Source organism: Alligator sinensis, unplaced genomic scaffold (genome assembly GCF_000455745.1).
Source record: "Alligator sinensis unplaced genomic scaffold, ASM45574v1 scaffold608_2, whole genome shotgun sequence".
Taxonomy (NCBI): Eukaryota; Metazoa; Chordata; order Crocodylia; family Alligatoridae; genus Alligator; species Alligator sinensis.
The window spans coordinates 992,584-1,010,278 of record NW_005842527.1 but is presented as its reverse complement, the minus strand read 5'-3'; the positions used below and the strand labels follow the sequence as shown (position 1 = coordinate 1,010,278).

The following is a 17,695-nucleotide window of genomic DNA, read 5'->3' as shown; positions in this document are numbered from 1 at the left end:
CACTTCAAGAGGAATGTGGATAACCTTGAGACAGCCCAGAGGAGGGCCACTTTTATGGTTAAGGGTCTGCAGGTAAGGTCCTAAGAGGAGAGAGTGAGGGACCTGGATCTCTTCAGCCTCCATAAAAGAAGGCTGAGAAGTGATCTAGCGGTGATCTACAAATTTGTCAGGGAGAGGCAGCAAGGGATAGGAGATGCTCTGTTTACCAGGGCGTCCCTTGGAGTAACTAGAAACAATGGCCACAAACTCAGAGGCCATAGCCTCTCAGTCAAGAGATAAGGTCGTCATGGGTGACCTAAATTACCCTGACATCCATCTGCTGGGAGGAGCAGTCAGCCAAATCTAACTGCTCACATAGGTTCTTAACCTCCATACAAGAACTCTACCTAACACAGGAGGTATACGATCCCACTAGGGGAAACGCCTTGCTGGACTTGGTGAGGAATCTGCAGGTACAAGGTAACCTAGGGGATAGTGACCATCGATTGATTGAATATACTATCCAGTGAAGGGTGGGTTAACTAATCAGCAGGGCTGAAGTGCTAGACCTCAGAAAGGCTAATTCAGTGTGCTCAGGAGATTAGTTAGAGGTGTTAAAGCTCAAGAGCATTGGTGAAATGGGGTCCAGGAAGGCTGATCATTCCTCAAGGGAGCAATCCTACAAGCACAGAACGAGACAATCCCATTGTGCATGAAAGGGGAAAAAGGGGCCAAGAAACCCTCTTGGCTGCACAGGAAAGTCCAGGAAAGCCTGTGGAAACTGGGGGTAGCTACCAGTGGCACCACATAGGGGATGCACAGGGGTGCACATGCCACCCCCTGAGCACTGGTGTACCCCCTGACTGGCTGTGCTTGCTGCTTAGATGATGGCAGGCAGGAGTGCTGCTGCCCCCACTGGAAGCACCAGCCGGGAAGTGGAGCATCATTGTGCTCCAAGAAGCGGCTGCAGCAATCAGCCAAGGGGGACCCCCCCCCCCCAGATAGGCCGTGGGGGAACTGGTTGCTGGGGGGCACATGTGCCCCCTCTGACTAAGGCGGCACCAGTCACCCATGGTAGCTATCAAGGAGGAGTATACCTCCCTGGCTCGCACTTGCAGGGAATCAGTTAAGAAGGCCAAAACAGGATTAGAGCTTAGGCTGGTGACAAAAATTAAGGACAACAAAAAGTCCTTCTTCAGGTATATAGGGAGCAAGAGGAAGGTGCAGGGTAGCATAGGACCCCTACAGGACAAATTAGGGCAAATGGTGACAGAGAAAGGGGACAAAGCTGAGCTCTTCAATGAGTTCTTTGCATCTGTATTCCTAGACACAGACAAAGACAAACCTCTCAACTGGATCATAGACAGACACAGGAGGGACACCAGCCCACCAACTTTTAGTGCAGACTTCATGAAGGGGCACTTGTAGGGGCTGAATGTGTTCAAAAATCAGCAGACCTGGATGAACTTCATCCAAGGGTGCTGAAGGAATTGGCCAGTGTCATAGCAGAGCCGCTGGCACAGCTGTTCAAGCATTCAGGTCCCAGAGGACTGGAAAATTGCCAGTGTGGTCCCCATTTTCAAGAAGGGGATGAGGGGGGAACCAGGAAACTATAGGCTAGTTAGTCTCACCTCTATCCTTGGGAAAACTCTGGAAAAAATCATTACAGATCACATTTGCAGGGGAAATAATGCTGAAAAGGAAATCAGCATGGATTCTTTGCAGGTAGCTCCTGCCTGACTAACCTTGTTTCTTTTTATGACCAGGTCACAAAATGCTTAGATGCAGGAGATGAGGTAGATGTCATCTACCTAGACTTTAAGAAGGCCTTCAATACAGCTTCTCATTCTGTTCTTGTAAATAAACTGACAGGCTGTGATGTAAATGATTACATGGTCAGGTGGGTGGCAAATTGGCTTGGGAGTCACACCCAGAGAGTGGTGGTGGAGAGGTCCATATCGATCTGGAAAGATGTGGGCAGTGGAGTCCCAAAAGGCTCTGTCCTTGGACCAGTGCTATTCAATGTCTTCATCAGTGACTTGGACAAGTGCTTGGACAGCCCCCTGTCCAAGTTCGCAGATGATACCAAATTATGGGGCAAAGTTAACACACCAGAGGGTAGGGAACGGATCCAGGAGGATCTGGATAGGTTGGCAAAATGGGTAGAACAACATAGGATGCAGTTCAACAAAGACAAGTGCAAAGTGCTGCACTTGGACAAAAAGAACCACCCACACTTAGAGGCTGGGGAATGACCTGCTTAGCAGCACAGCAGCGGAAAGGGATCATAGCTGACTCCAAGATGAACATGAGTCATCAATGCGACAAAGGGATCAACAAGGCTAACCACACTTTATCATGCATGATAAACAGGTCCAGGGAGGTGATGCTAACCCTCTATGCAGCACTAGTCAGGCTGCAGTTGGAGTACTGTGTCCAGTTTTGAGTGCTGCACTTCAAGAGGGATGCAGAGAATCTTGAGAAGGTTCAGAGGAGGGCCACTTGTATGGTTGGAGGCCTGCAGGCAAGGCCCTATGAGGAGAGACTGAGGGACCTAGATCTCATAGATACTAGGGCTGGAAGGTACCTCGGAAGATCATCAAGTCTAGCCCCCTGCCCCAGGGGCAGGAAGTCAGCTGGGGTCATACGATCCCAGCAAGATAAACATCCAAACGTCTCTTGAAGGCGTTCAAAGTAGATGCTTGAATCACCTCTGGCAGCAGTCTATTCCAAACCTTGGGGCCTCAGACAGTAAAGAAGTTCTTCCTTATGGCCAGCCTGAAACGGTCACGGAGGAGTTTGTGATCATTCGACCTTTTCATCTCTTGGGGCGCTCTGAACAGACGTTCCCCCAGATCCTGATGAGCACCCTTGATAAACTTATAGGTTGCCACCAGATCACCCCCGAGCCTGCACTTTTCCAGGCTGAAGAGTCCCGTGGCTCTCAGCCTCTCATCATAAGGTCTGTTTTCCTGACCTCTGATCATGCGCATGGCTCTCCTTTACACTCTCTCAAGCTTCTCCACATCCTTTTTGAATTGAGGAGCCCAAAACTGGATGCAGTACTCCAGCTGCGGCCTCACCAAGGCCGAGTACAACAGGAGAATGACGTCCTGGGATTTGCTTGAGAAGCACCTGCGGATGCAAGCCAGTGTTATGCTTGCTTTACTAGCCACAGCATCACATTGAAGGCTCATGTTCATCTTGTGGTCAATCATGACCCCCAAGTCCTAACCAGTGTAGCACTGCCAAGCCTATAAGCATGCTGCAGGTTTTTCCTCCCAAGGTGGAGAACCTTGCATTTTTCGGTGTTAAAAACCATCAGGTTCTCGTCTGCCCATTTCCTGAGCCTGTCAAAGTCTGCCTGGATCACCCTCCTGTCCTCAGGTGTGGATGCTTTACCCCAGAGTTTGGTGTCGTCAATGAACTTGGCCAGTCCACTTCTGACACCAATGTCCACATCACTGATGAAGATGTTAAATAGTATAGGCCCTAGGACAGAGCCTTGAGGGACCCCACTGGTCACAGGGCACCACGATGATTGACTTCCATCCATCACCACCCTCTGGGTCCTACCGTAGAGCCAATTCCCCAGCCAGTGGATCATGGTGCGGCCGGGGCCGCAGTTTGCCAGTTTTGCCAAGAGGTGATCATGGGATACTAGATTGAAGGCTTTTTTGAAGTCAAGATATATGACATCAATCTCTTCCCCCTTGTCCAGGTGATAGGTCACCTGGTCGTAAAAGGAAATGAGATTGGTCAAGCAAGACCTACCTGCAACAAACCCGTGCTGGCTATCCCTGAGGATGTTGCCGTCAGCCAATCTGTTAAGGATGGCCTCTTTGATAATCTTTTCCAAGACCTTCCCTGGGACAGAGGTCAGGCTGATGGGCCTGTAGTTTGCTGGATCCACTTTTCTCCCTTTCTTGAAGATAGGCACCACATTGGCCTTCTTCCAATCTGCCAGCACTTCACCAGAAGTACTCAAAGATCTGTGTGAGGGGCTGAGTTATGATGCTTGCCAGCTCCTTGAGTATCCTTGGGTGTAAACTGTCAGGGCCGGCTGACTTGAAGGTATCCAGCCTCTCAAGGTGTTCCTTCACGAGGTCAACTTTGATGGAGGCTCTCAGCCTCTCACCATAAGGTCTGTTTTCCTGATCTCTGATCATGTGCGTGGCTCTCCTTTACACTCTCTCAAGTTTCTCTACATCCTTTTTGAATTGAGGAGCCCAAAACTGGATGCAGTACTCCAGCTGCAGCCTCACCAAGGCCGAGTACAATGGGAGAATGACATCCTGGGATTTGCTTGAGAAGCACCTGTGGAATCTCTTCAGCCTTCACAAGAGAAGGCTGAGAGGTGATTTTGTGGCTGCCTATAAATTCAGCAGGGGAGGGTAGCAGGGAATAGGAAATACTCTGTTTACTAGGGCACCCCCTGGAGTAACTAGGGAACAATGGCCACAAATTGATGGAGAGCAGATTTAGGTTGGACGTTAGAAAGAACTTCACAGTAAGGGCTGCCAGAACCTGGAATGGGCTTCCAAGGGAATGGTGCTCTCCCCTACCCTGGGGATCTTCAAGAAGAGACTGGACAACATCTGCCCCCAGCCCTCTTTCCTGCCCAGAGCAGTGTGTGAGACTTGATGAACTACTGAGGTAACTGCCGAACCAAAAAATCTATGAAATCTATGTCCCGATATGCCACATGGGACACTACAGCCCCAGAGCCCCTTACTCCATCCAGCACACTGGCTGGACCTGGAAATGCACGCAGCATAGGAGGACTTGCTCTGCACACAGTGAGTGGGTTTGACTTGACACTGTACACAGCATAGGGGACCTGGGGTACAGGCCGCAGGCAGTGCCCTGCACACTGGCTCTCGTGTAGCCTGGTCCATAGGGCCAGATGAGTTTGACACCCCTGTTTTAAAAGGCCCTAAATTGCCTACTTTGAGCACTTTCATTAAAAGAACTGATGACTCTCCAACCCTTCCTGAGAGTCTGTTCTCAGAAAATCCCAACTTGCAATGTTAAAGCCAATTTAAATTGCTATATAATTTATTTTTATGAAATACGGTACACGTGCAGAGAGTAGCCCTCAAGAAGTCATTCAAGTGGACATGTAGAGAGGATCTCTGATCCCCAAAATTTGTGGGGCTCCTTTACCTTCAAAAAGCTTTAATGCCCCTTAATTCTTAGAGAAGCATATTTTCCAACATGCAGGTTAGAAAGAAAGATAAGGTAAGCTGCAAGAGCGAGCATTATGACTGACAGGAAGCCCTGGTCACTTGCCATATGAAGCATTAGTCCACTTACTGACTTCCTAGCACCATGGTTACAAAAACCTCAATCCCTGCAAAGTAAGTTATGTTCATGGTCACTAACCCCTGTCAGGAGACTTTGGGATGCAATTCTGTCACTTGCTGGAAAGTCCATTTATTTGCAGGCAAAAAACCTATCTGGGACCAAGATTCTGAAGATTATTGAATTGTTCATTTAAAGGAGACTGATGAAGTTTAATATAAATAGGAAGAAATGTAGGGTTAAAATAAAATCATAATGGGCAGATTTAAATGGAAAAGGGTTAATTTATAAACACAGCAGACAGAGTTAAATATTTGACTAGAAAAAGGATGCTCAACCCCTGACCCACAGGCCAGATCTAGCCGCTGGTGCTGTCATCTGACCCTCAAAGAGCCCTGCAGGCTGCGGCCCTACATGCTAGATCAGGTGTGCAGGGCAGTATAGGGCCTGATCCTAGCACAAGGGACTAAGTAGGGGCAACCAGGGGAGGCTTGGAACCCAATCCTAACCTGCAGGGCCAGATATGGGCAATGTGGGGTCCTCTGGGCATGGGTTCAGGCAGGAGCAATGTGGGGCCCCAATCCAGCCCATGGACCAGCCCCACACCATTCATCTGGCCCTTGGGGCCAAACCCTTGAGAACCACTAGACTAGACAGTTAGGTTTCTAGCCATGTAGCACTTTAGGTTCTATTTTATTTAGAAAGGGAGGCTGGGCAATTACCATGTTGTACATCTCTGTCATTTCTGACCCACCCTTCAACTGTTTCGATTTCTACAACAAACCTTCAACACAAGGATAATCCTGGCACAAAGTGGCTTGAATTCTCATTGTGGCTTTTGGGACCCGCTATAACCCAAGACTAAAAGCAGTCAAATACTCCATTTTTAAGTAATCATACTTCTTGAGCAACACTAAAAATACTGTTTATGAAAGCTTCCAAACCACAATTCTACCTTTAGGATCTGGGTAACTAAAAAGGTACAAAAACTCTACTTAGTCATTAGCACACCCCCATTGTCAAAGACCTAAATGCTAAACTTGTAAGCTCTTCTTCTTATATGGAGTCCAGTTAAGTCAAAGAATTTTGCAGGGGTGCAGAAATCAAACAATGTAAAAGTTGGTAAGATCAAGACATAAGCCTTTGATTTCTACAGAATTTAAGCTTACATTTGTGCCTTTTTAGTTGCCAAGGCAGCCTTCCAAATAAGAATGAGGACTGAAATACTTCCCTTAGTCTGCAAGCAGCCCCTGGGCCTCTGCTGCCTGACAAAGCTATTGAAATGTTGGTTTCACTGTTGCTGTTGTAAATGCTATGCAGCACAGAAACAGTCCAAAAAAACAACAAACTTCACACCCATTTCAAAGTTCACACTCATTCATTTTCAACTTCACACATTTCCTGCTGAGGAAAACTACAAGCAACAGCAAAGGCCAGTAGAGGAGTTATATACTAGGGTCCTAAGAATGGGAACTATGAAAACTGGTCAAGTAAGATACCTCTTCTACCTCCTTTTTACACTAGCTGCATGCAGTATCATTGCAACACAAGAAGAAGGAAAAGTACAGCAGTGGAAAGCTAGTTTCATGGAACCATCAGAAGATGACTGTTTTAAAGTTACTCCTAAAAAGCAGGCTGTGAATGCTACTAGAGACAAGAAAGGAAAATCCTGAAGCAAAATGCAGAAAATTTCACTCGTGGCCCAACATCTGGCTATTAAAGCATCAATTATTTCAAATACTGTGTTTGAGCCCTAGGAGAGGGGAGTTATTACAGAGCAAATTCATATTGAAACTAGACCATATTTTACCCTATAAAATGTTATCTGTGCCTATAATTTTCTTCTTACCTACGATCAGCAGGTACTGGCAAGGACCAGACTTCTGCATCGTGAGCTGGTAATTCTTGTTGTGAAGCTTTCAAGGGAGTACTGTCTAGTTTAAAACTCTCTAATGTTTTCATGATATCCTTCACATGCTTAGCTTCCACACTTATCTCCTGCCAAACCTGATGCAAAATATGAAGTATATTAAAGCATATTGCAAATAAACTTTTAACAGACTCCTGCTAAAGCCATTGTGAATCCACTCAGCAAAAAGAACCTTGTGGAACTTGTATCTTGATTCTTTAACTCAGCCTTATATATTTTAAATATTTATTTTGCTAGACATGAAATAATGTAATCAGTCTTTGTGATTTTTTTTAAACATATGAAGGATCAGTCAGATAACTGAAGAGACATGTTTAATGCCGATTCCATGCTGTGGAGTATGCTGGCCTTCACATCAGTATTAAGAAAAATGTACAACATGAGGAGACTGCAACCTAACAGACTGGTTTGTCTTCAGAGAAACTATTGTTCTTCATCAATGTGAAGTGAATGCAGTAACCTTAATTTTGTATGAGGGAGCCAAAACCCCCCACTACTGAAAGACATTCAAGTGAAGGAGTAAGTCTGCCTCATGGTAATATAAAAGTTCAACTAACTAAGCCATAACAAGGGCACTCATCCATTCAATGAGAAGTCAAATTGGCAAGCAAGTTAGTGCAGTATGAAGCTAGTGTTGTGCTCCATTCCTTATAATGCCAGTGCCACCAGAAAAAAAAATAATTAGCCTGCAAAGCCTTAGGAATATAGTAACACAACAGCTTGTTAAGAACAGTTAGGATTTTTTTATTTTTTTTTAGTATTTCTTACTCATGATTAAACTAGGTAGACTGTATTAGCTTAGTTCTCTGCCATTAAAATGCTTCCTGACAAAATAATGCTGCTCACCTGTTGCCATTTCTGCTGAAGACACGTATCTCGGACAGAGTAGAGGTACTTGTTCATTTGGTCGAGAACTCCCTGGTAGTAGACCATTGCAGTATCATAGCTCCCTAGTAAGGCATATTCACGGGCCAGCTTTACATTCTCACTGATCATAACAAGACTCATGCTCAACGTAAACTGAAAAAAAATGAAAAGTTACATTAAAAATGCAGTAAAAAATACAAAACTAATGTTGAAATTCTTTTCAGATTCTCAGGTATATTCTGTTGCATTTAATAATAGAAAAAATGAATGAATTAGTTAGAAGACGAGTTTCTAAATGTAACTATTTAGTCAACAGATAAATATAGAGAAACCGTACTTTTCCATAACCGTAAGTATATATGGAGCAGTTCATTCCGTAAGTTATTGCATCGTGCAAGAAATAATCTATTATACTAAAGATCCTTTGAGAACCACAGCTAAACACCCTGTGACCCACCTTATCCTAGCCCTGTAGACAGAATAATTTCACAATAGGCTGTGAGCAAGTATTTTTATTACCAGTACAGCACTATTAATGCTACATGAGCTGTGGGTAAGGTGAAAGCACCAAGAGCCAAGTTTTTCTTTTATTTTTAAGTAGTCAAATGAGTAGATCCCCCAACCTGGAGTCTTCAGTCAGGAAAGGAGGTTCTCCCCCACAACCTCTTTAAAGAAGGTCCCAGGAGACATGTGTAAAGCTCAAAGACAGCCAGTTTTGGCCCAGTAACTGAAAGGACACAGAAGAAATCAGCACCAGCTGCACTAACTTGACAGCACCACCTGCTTCCTAATCTATCACTGTAATCCACACATGCAGGGAGTAGTTGCTGAGACAGCTGAAACTAAAAACAGACACAGTCAAAAACCTTTAACATGTTGGAACATACTCTGAAAATCATCTTGTTATAATGCAATGTTTCCAATTACTCAAAAAGGTAGGGCACTGTGCCAAGGAATTTATGAAAAAGGATCTTTTTTCCATTTTAAAAGATCTGATCAAACTGAATAGAATAGAATAGAATGGAATAGAACAGAACAGAAAGTCTCTACAAGCAAAACAAACATTCTAATGCTTTACCCAACTGTTTCTGTTTCCTTACCAAGGATACATGTACTCAGTATCAACTATGACAATTCTGGATATTTTTATTACCCACATATAACATCCAGTCCCTCTGAGTCTCTGTAGCTTCTTGGCCTTTATATTATTGGAATTCAACCGACCATATCATTAACCCAAATACAATTTCTTTATTAAAAGAAAATGCCAACAGCAATTATACAGGTTACTTTAAATCAGGGTTGTAAAACTAGTTTGGCCCCTTAGGCTAGATCTGGACTGTGGGGCTCCTCAGGGGCCAGATCCAGACCCACCTTCAGTGGCAGGACAAGCAGCATTAGGATCAACACCAATATAAAGAAAACTGATTATATCGGAAATCGGCCTAACATGGCTGATAATTTGGCAGATAAATGCCCATGCATACACACAGCTGCAGTATAGCATGCCGGCAGCGAGGAGCTGCATGCAGCTGGTAAGTCTGTTGTAGTGGAAGGGGGGGGGGGGGGGGGGGGGGGGGGGGGGGGGGATTAAAGCCCCCCCCCCCCCCCACTATGGTGAGGAAGGGAGGGAGTGGGTAGGGGTTAGGGAAGGCACTGCTCAGCCAGGGCAGGGTGCGGGACAGAGCCATGGCTTGTGTGGGGGTTGCAGTTCCCACTGCTGTGCACACCCTGGGAGGGCACGGGGCCAGGGGGCGGGATGTGCTCCTGGATCTGCGTGAGGGGGGGCGGGGGCTGTGCCAGACTCTTCCCGGCACCTGGGGGCTGTGCTCAGGATGGGTGGCGGCAGCACTGGGAGGAGGGGGCTACAGCAAAATTTGGTTTGGCTGCAGCGCCCCATAACCTCCTCCTAGTGCTGCTTCCGCCTGTCTCAAGTGCAGCCCCAGCCCAGGCCCCTCAAGCACCAGGAAGAGCCCGGTGTGGCCCTGGCCCCAGCCTGCAGCTTACCTCACCCCACCCCGTGCCGATCCAAAGGTACATGTGCCCCCACCCTCTCCCTGCCCCTGGGACAAGCCATGGCTCCTTCCAGTACCCCACCCCACTCCCTCCCTTCTCACGGGGGCTTTAATTTGCCCCTCCACACCCCTTCTCTCCCTTCCTCTCTGTCCATCGCAACAGACTTACCAGCTGCATGCAACTGTATCAGAAATTGGATTGGTATCGTGAATATGCCTCCTTAAAAATCAGCTACTGGTATCAGCCCCCAAAATCTATTGGTGCACCCCTACTGCAAGTATTAGCACTTTGGCTATCTGTCTGGCTCTGCTTTTATTTGCTTAATCTACAACACCCAGTTCCTTTTCACAATATAAAATAACCATCAGTTCAACAGATATGAAGAACATATATTCCAAGTTAGTAAGACTTTGGGAAAAGGATGCGTTTTCATTTTCTAAGGAAAAAAACTATTTTCTTTTTACCTAAAAGAAAGCTAACAATCTCTTCTTCAGGAGCTAGCTAAAGGATCCTAACGCAGACAATGCCATCGGTTTGGACTAATGCGTTTAGGAGCAAGCTCTTCCACTCAGACTCATCCTACCAGATACACCCGTTTGCCTTTCCCAGGTTGAAACTGCAGGTTAAGCAAGATGCTAATACATGCTCTAAGTCAAGTAATGGCAAGTTAAAGGCAGTGGCAAGCTTTTCAAACCAAGAGTAAAACAGTGATGTACAGCTTCACGTTAAATATAATGCAAATCTCTGAGCAGTGCAAGAATTCTATATTTTACATATTACTGCAGTGGGACATCTATAAGAAGCAGTTTTTTCTCCTGTATATAGAGAAAACAGCAAGAAAACAACAAACAAAAACAAGTGAATGATCCTTGAATAAAACAATAAGAAGACATGGAACTACTAACCAGGAAAATGGAACACAATAAAACAAAAAATGGATGTTGAACTGCCATGGTAAATGAGCTCTGGGCAAAAGAAAAAGGGAGGAAGGAAGGGATGGTTGCCCACAGAAAAGCCAAACAGGCAAACAATGCGAAAAGAGAACAAAGAGAAATTCAGATCAGCAGGATTTATTTGGGACTTCCAACAAAAGGCATTTTTTCAACAAGTAAGATCTTAGGAATCTCTCAAGCTAGGTGAGGGTACTAAAAAGGCACAGGTAATTGTAACATATTTTGAAATTATTTCCTATTTAACATCACTGTTTAAAGTAAAAAGATACATGTCTTAATTCCAGTGAATTCTAGCATGACATGATACTAACTGAGATTGTTTTTAAACTACCAAGGTGCAAATTACTCCTACTTGTACCACTGGTTTGCTATTTTGCAATTGATACAAACATTTAGCTGTTGCTAGCTGTTACACTGTCTTTTACAGAACAAGGTCAGAAGCTGTGAATTAGGGGGACAGTATAACACTTTCTTCTCACTATCTATTGCAAGTGAAGAAGATAAGCAGATAAAACTAGTCTGAAGGAAAATGCTTCTATTATAGGAAGGGGTGTACTTGGTAGCCGTGTTGGTCCGAGACAAAAAGACACAAAAAACTAGAACTCTTGGTTTTTTATATGTCTTTTTGTCTCAGACTGACACGGCTACCAAGTACACTCCTGAAACATGGAAGATGCTAAATTTTAGCCGATTATGGAATTTAAACTTCATTTCAGAACAAGGAAGTGTTTTTTTTTTTTACCTCCCTGCCTGCCATCTGACACCTCCAGGGAAGGAATTCTACCTGATCAACACATCAAAGAGCTACTCAACACAGCCCCCAAAGACACTCTCATGGACCCAGAGGGACAGCCTTCCATCTTCAGCTTCCTCTGTGCAAAAATGAAGTTTATTTCCTACCTATGGGGACTTTTTATCATCTTGTACCATCTACACTTTTCCCAGAGCCTGACGAAGGGACTTTGACCCCAAAAGCTTGCAGAAAAGGACAATTTCCTTGCCATTTTTCAGTTGGTCTAATAAAAGGTATCATTTTGGAACCAAGAGTTATAGTTTTTTGTACATCTATTATAGGAAGGAGCTCATACAAATCTCTTGCTAAATAAACAAGACAGAATAGGAAAGAAAAAAAATGTAACACTGAGGCACTTCCATATATATTAACTGAGAAATATCTACAAACACTTAAATCTATTACACAATACAGCAAGTCTAGTGTTTTATCAACTACGACCAGTCCCCAAATTGTACGCAAGACATCTATGGGCAAATAGGAACAATGATGGAAATAAGCTTGTAAAATTATCACCAGGCAAGAGACTTCAAACAGGTTTACTCCTATGTGTACTTCTATTCTGCATCCCCAAAGGCCAGTATTTAGCTTATCCAGAGTATAATAAATAGACTTGTCATGTTTATGACTCCCAGGATATTACTGAAATAGGAACTCAACTGCTGCTCGTCAAGTCATTCCCATCATTAACAACAAAATTTATCCTAGCTTGTTTCACATGCCCATAAGGGACCCAGGATTTAGGATGGCCAGGAACAGCATTGGGTGAAACCTGCATCAAGTACAAAACACTGACCACCACTGAAAGACAAGTTTTAAAACGAATGTAGAAAGAGACTTGAGAGTCTGCCATCTCATGGATATCAACAGAAGCAGTTCATGAATTTACAGGACAAATGACAATTCCCCACCCATGGCTCTAGAGAAGTGGTTCTCAACCTTTTTGTACCAGGACCCATTTGTAGACATTGATGGCCACTCCCAACCCAGTAAATAGTTTAAGCAGAAAACACACAAGTATTCTGGCCCCAAAATACTTCTTATACACTACAAATTAAAGCATCTCAAGGTCTTAATTTTAAAGACAGAAATCAATATCAGCAGGAAACATTAATAGCAATATCAACATATGGCCATTCATTACTCTCAAGTGACATTCATCATTGTGCAATTTGCACAATGCAAACTGCCAGTATCCCTAATTCATGACCAGGGATCCTAGTTTTCTCTGATAAAAAAAGTCCCCTATTTTTCAGTAACCAAAAATCCATTTTTCTGTGATCAGAATGAAACACCAGTAACATATATGAACTAGCACAGGCAGGAACCATCTCTATTCACTGAGACTCTCTGCTACTGCTGCTGCCACCGTCACCAAAACCCTTGCACCAGTCACACCGCAAGCAGTGCGAAGAGTAACAAATGGGGGGGGGAGGGGCACACTGCTCTCACCTCCTCTGGCCACAAGCTGCTTGCACACCAGGCCACAGCTCTACCCTGCTGCCATGGCCTGGCCACCGCTGCTTCCCTCAGGCTGCCCAAGCTGCCTGCCCCCTTACCTCTTCTTCGGGGGTCGAGTAGTGTACTGAGGGAAATGGTGGCGACAGGAGGAGGTGAGGGCAGCACGATCCCTGCCCCCCACATCCATTATTCCTCACACAGCTAGCAGCATGGCTGGCACAGGGGTCCTGTTAGCAGGAGCAATGAGTCTCATTGCCCTGCTCTATCCTCCGGTGCTGGGATCTGCCTGCTGGGTTGCAGACATGGCTCCTGCCTGTGCCAGTCTGGCCAGGCTGCAGACCCGTTCTCGCTGTGGGCCACAAATCTGGGAGGGCATGTGCCCCTCCGATGTGTCACCTGTGGTGCCCTGATGCAGATGCACTTGGCACCCACTGCCTGATCACCCTCCTCCAGCTTCCCCCCACCCCCAGGAGCCTCTCAGGCTGGAACTCTGCCAGCCTACCAGGGGAAACCTGTGGCTTCCCACGTTCTCCCTTCTTTAAAGAAGAAGGGAGTGCACTGGTAAAGATTTTCTTGGCCAATACCAATAGCCAATTATTAACTGGGCATATCGACTGATACCAATTCAATAACCAATTTACAGGAATGCAACCTGGCAGCATGGAGAGCAGTACCCTGCAGGTAAGTCTGTGGAGTGGGGTAGGGAAGGGACCTGGGGTGGGGAGCAGATCAAGGTCTCCACAGTGAGGGAGGGAGTCAGACAGAAGCAGGGGCTGGGGATGCTGCCCAGCCAGGGCAGTGAATAGGACCCGGGGCCGGAAGTGGGGCAGAGCCACAGGCACTTGTCCAAGGGATCAGTGTCCCAGTGCTTAAAAATGGTGGTGGGGGCACTTGAACTAAAGTTGAGTAAATGCTCAAGTGCCACCACCACCATTTTTAAATGTAAGGATGTTTTAACTGGAGCCAAGCAGCTGTTTACTGTGGCCTCAGGGCTCCCTGCTGTGCTGCCTTTGCCCTGGCGAACCTGTCTGGCCGGCAGCAGGAGGCACAACTTGCTGCCCCCACAGTTGCCGAGCAGGCAGGGGACACACAGCCAGCACAGGGCTCCCAAGGGAAAGGCAGCAAAGCAGGGAGCCCCAAGCCCACACCAAGCAGCCTGCATCCACCCTGAGCACAAATCTGAGGGTGCCACATGCCCTGCCATGCCTCTCCTGGGTGGTGCACACAGCACTGGGGAGCTGCCCCCCTTCCCCACCCCACCCCACGCCCCCTGGACAAGCCGTTTGTGGCTCTGTCCCACTCCCAGCCCCGGGTCCCATTCACTGTCTCGACTGGGCCCCCAGTCCCAGCCCCACTCCCTGCCTCACCCAGGGCCCCGATCTGCCCCGCCACCCACGCCCCTTCCTCTCCACACTTACCCACAGGGTGCTGCTCTCCACACTGCCCAGATGCACCCTGGCCACATGCGTGTATGTGGCTGTGAGGGAGGGGCGGGGGCAGCAACCATTTGTCACCTAACATTATCAGCTACACCCGCCCAAAAAAACACAACAAAACAAAACAAAAACAAACAAACAACCGATAGCCAATAACATTAATTTTCCTTTCATCCATGCGGATCTGACACATGACAGATAGATCAGTGTACTTCAAATCCATGATTTTCCAAACTCTTCTGTGACCACTTGCAACCCCTTTCAGATATTCTTAGGCCCCACTTTCGGGTCACGGTCTGTGGGCTGAGAAACGCTGCTGTAGAGGACATTCAAAGCAGCTGAACGAGTGTAAAACTGGGGAGCTTAAATGCTGAAGTGCTGCCCGCCACAGGACACACATGCACACCCCGCCCCGCGCGGGCTGGGCCCGGGCCCCTGCCAACGGCGGGAGGCGGGGAGGGGATTGCGCCCCCCCAACAGCTGCCGGGGGCACGCAATCCCTTCCCCCACCGCGGTGACATCACAGCCCGCAAAGCCCAACTCACCGGCCCGCTCGCGCGTCTCCGCAACTGCTCGGCTGGCCCGACCTCAGCTCGCTGGCCCGCGCGCCTGCGCACTACAGCCCCCGTCCCTCCGCGCGCCCCGCTTGGAAAGCGAATCTGAATGCGTCACTTCCGGGCCGGAGGGGCGCGGTTACCCGTCTTGTGGGGGGGCCGAATATGGCCCCCAGAGACAGTGCGGGGGAAATACCTATGTTCCACCTCCCCCTGATGACCGCTGCAAGGAAAAATATGAGAGAAGGAAAATAAAAAAACCAAGTTGCATTGGCCGGGAATCGAACCCGGGCCTCCCGCGTGGCAGGCGAGAATTCTACCACTGAACCACCAATGCAGCTATAAAAAAAGTTTTTGCCGCAGCCCTTCTTGAACCTAACTCGCCACTCTCCTCGCAACGCTGTACTAAGAAGTCTGAATTCCTACCCTCGCTACCCACCCCGCACTTCCCCCGGGTTCTGCTGAGACGCTCAGCGGGATCAGCATCCATTACTGCACAGGAAGGGATCCCCCCGGCCGGTGACAGGCGGTAAGGATGCAACACCTTCATCTGCGCTAGGTGAAGTGTACAGCACCTCCGTCACAGCCCGACAGAGGGGACGACATACGCTAAAGAGCGAGGAGCAGCAGCCGTGCGGTGGAGCCGTTGACTCTCTATGGCACTGTCACCTGCCTATACCCCAGCCTCACCTCTCCCGACTCTTCTCTCTCGCCACCTAAGAGAAGCCGAGTATGCTGAAGAGCTGCTGGACTGTCCCGCAACCAGGACACAACATTGTGGGCACTGCGTCACACTCGGTCCTGTTGTTACGTCGCTGGACTCGCATTCGAATTCTGGAACGAGCACATTTGAAGGCCCGGGGCTGGGGGCAGCGGAAGGGGTCTCAAGGCCTAATCCGTGCTAGAGCATTGCTGGGGACATCGTTCCCTCCTGGGCTTCCCTCATGTTCTGCACCTCGCAGGAGGACGCGCATGTGGGAAGCGCTGCGTCCATCCGGGGAGACGGGCATCAGCGATAGACTTGCCAAGACACGGAAGAATAAATGCCATTTCATTTAATTTAAGCAGCGGCGCATTACTTTCCCACCCCTTCTCACCCTCATCCCAAAGAAAATGTCCTCCTGACCTCAGGTTCTCCCATGGAAAGGTATTCAGATGCTTGATCAGAAATCTTCCCAGCTTCATTCAGGGGGCAGAATTGAGTTGTTGCTTAAATTGCAATGTAAAGATTTATTTAGAATAAGTGCTTTGCTTTGGAGTGGACTGACATGGTTTTCAGCCAACTCTAACATCAGGCAACAACTGCTCTTCTCCCTTTCCAGTACATGTGCTGGAAGAGAAGTGTTCTAACACTTTTTTGTTGTTTTGTAAGATAAACTTTGTCTCTGAGCCAATTCCTCTCCAAGTTACAGAAAGCATCAAGACACTAAAATTCACAGAATCCAGTGTTTCAGGAACAAGCAGCATCAGTATTGTTGGGAAGCATTATTTTTTTAAAACCTGTGATCTTTATAACTACACTAATTTGTGACCAGTGCTCTCTCTCCCACACTTAGACACCTCAGGAGAGGTTTATAAGAAAGCTAGAGAAGTAGTACCACTGTTTCTCCAAGAGACGACCTGAAATGAGAAGTTAGAGAGCCAGGCTGATTTTTTATTAATTTTCCCAGCTGCTCTGAATCAAGCAGTTTGGCTAGGGCATGGGTACCTCACAGTGCATAAGGAGAAAGGATTCAATGTGGAGAGATCAACAATTGCTGGCAGCAAGAGGTACACCTTCAGTAGGAGACAAACCTCTGACCAGAATGAGGAGTGACAGTCTACTTCAGTTTATGTAAATAACCATAAATCTCTCTTGCACTAAGATTAAAACCTAGGCATAATTAAGAAATTCCCTTGCAAAGCACAAGTGTTCACTCGCTTTGACTCATAGTTCCCACATGTAAAACAAGTATTCAAGTCTGAACTCCTGGGACAGTATGCAAAAAGTAAAGGGGGGACTTGATGCACTGGTTCCAGGATGTCAGGGTGGACCATGTCAGATAAAGTTTTCACCTAGGAAAAGAACCTGAATGATCTAGGAAGAGAGTAAACAATTTATAACTACTCAGACACAGGTCACTTAGTAGCATGCAGGATCCAAAAGGTTAGGTTTCCAGGAGACTCTTGACAGTTCACTAGGGAGAAAAACAACTCAGCCAGAGCAATAAAACTCCTCAAGTTCTAAGCAGAATTGAAACAGTCACCAAAAGATCAATTCTTACCCCAAGACATCTGTAAGAATGTTTTTGTTCAACAACTTGAATATTTTAGTCCTATTCTCAACCTAGACAGACAGGGATTTTTTGTTTTTCTTTAAAAAAAACCAAACAAACAGGTGTTCACTATATGGGTTTCCCTAC

At 46.7% G+C, this 17,695-nt stretch overlaps 1 protein-coding gene and 1 non-coding gene across 3 annotated transcripts in view; both read right to left on the bottom strand.

Moving 5' to 3' along the window:
- The window catches only part of KATNA1 (katanin catalytic subunit A1), a 35,228-nt gene extending 19,853 nt beyond the window's left edge, over nt 1-15,375 (bottom strand). The window contains exons 1-3 of one of the 2 annotated variants that reach the window (XM_006031766.3): nt 15,285-15,375; nt 8,060-8,233; nt 7,133-7,290 (exon numbers count right to left, since the gene is read on the bottom strand). In XM_006031766.3, the coding sequence (XP_006031828.1) occupies nt 7,133-7,290; nt 8,060-8,221 (320 nt within the window). In that variant the 5' untranslated portion in view covers nt 8,222-8,233; nt 15,285-15,375. Of the gene's footprint in view, nt 1-7,132; nt 7,291-8,059; nt 8,234-8,703; nt 8,766-15,284 lie in introns of those variants that run through there. The other variant, XM_006031765.3, reaches the window with a different exon arrangement.
- Nucleotides 15,376-15,559: 184 nt separating this feature from the next.
- TRNAG-GCC lies at nt 15,560-15,630 on the bottom strand. The gene has a single exon. It is a non-coding gene; the product is annotated as a tRNA-Gly (tRNA).
- Nucleotides 15,631-17,695: the final 2,065 nt, after the last annotated feature.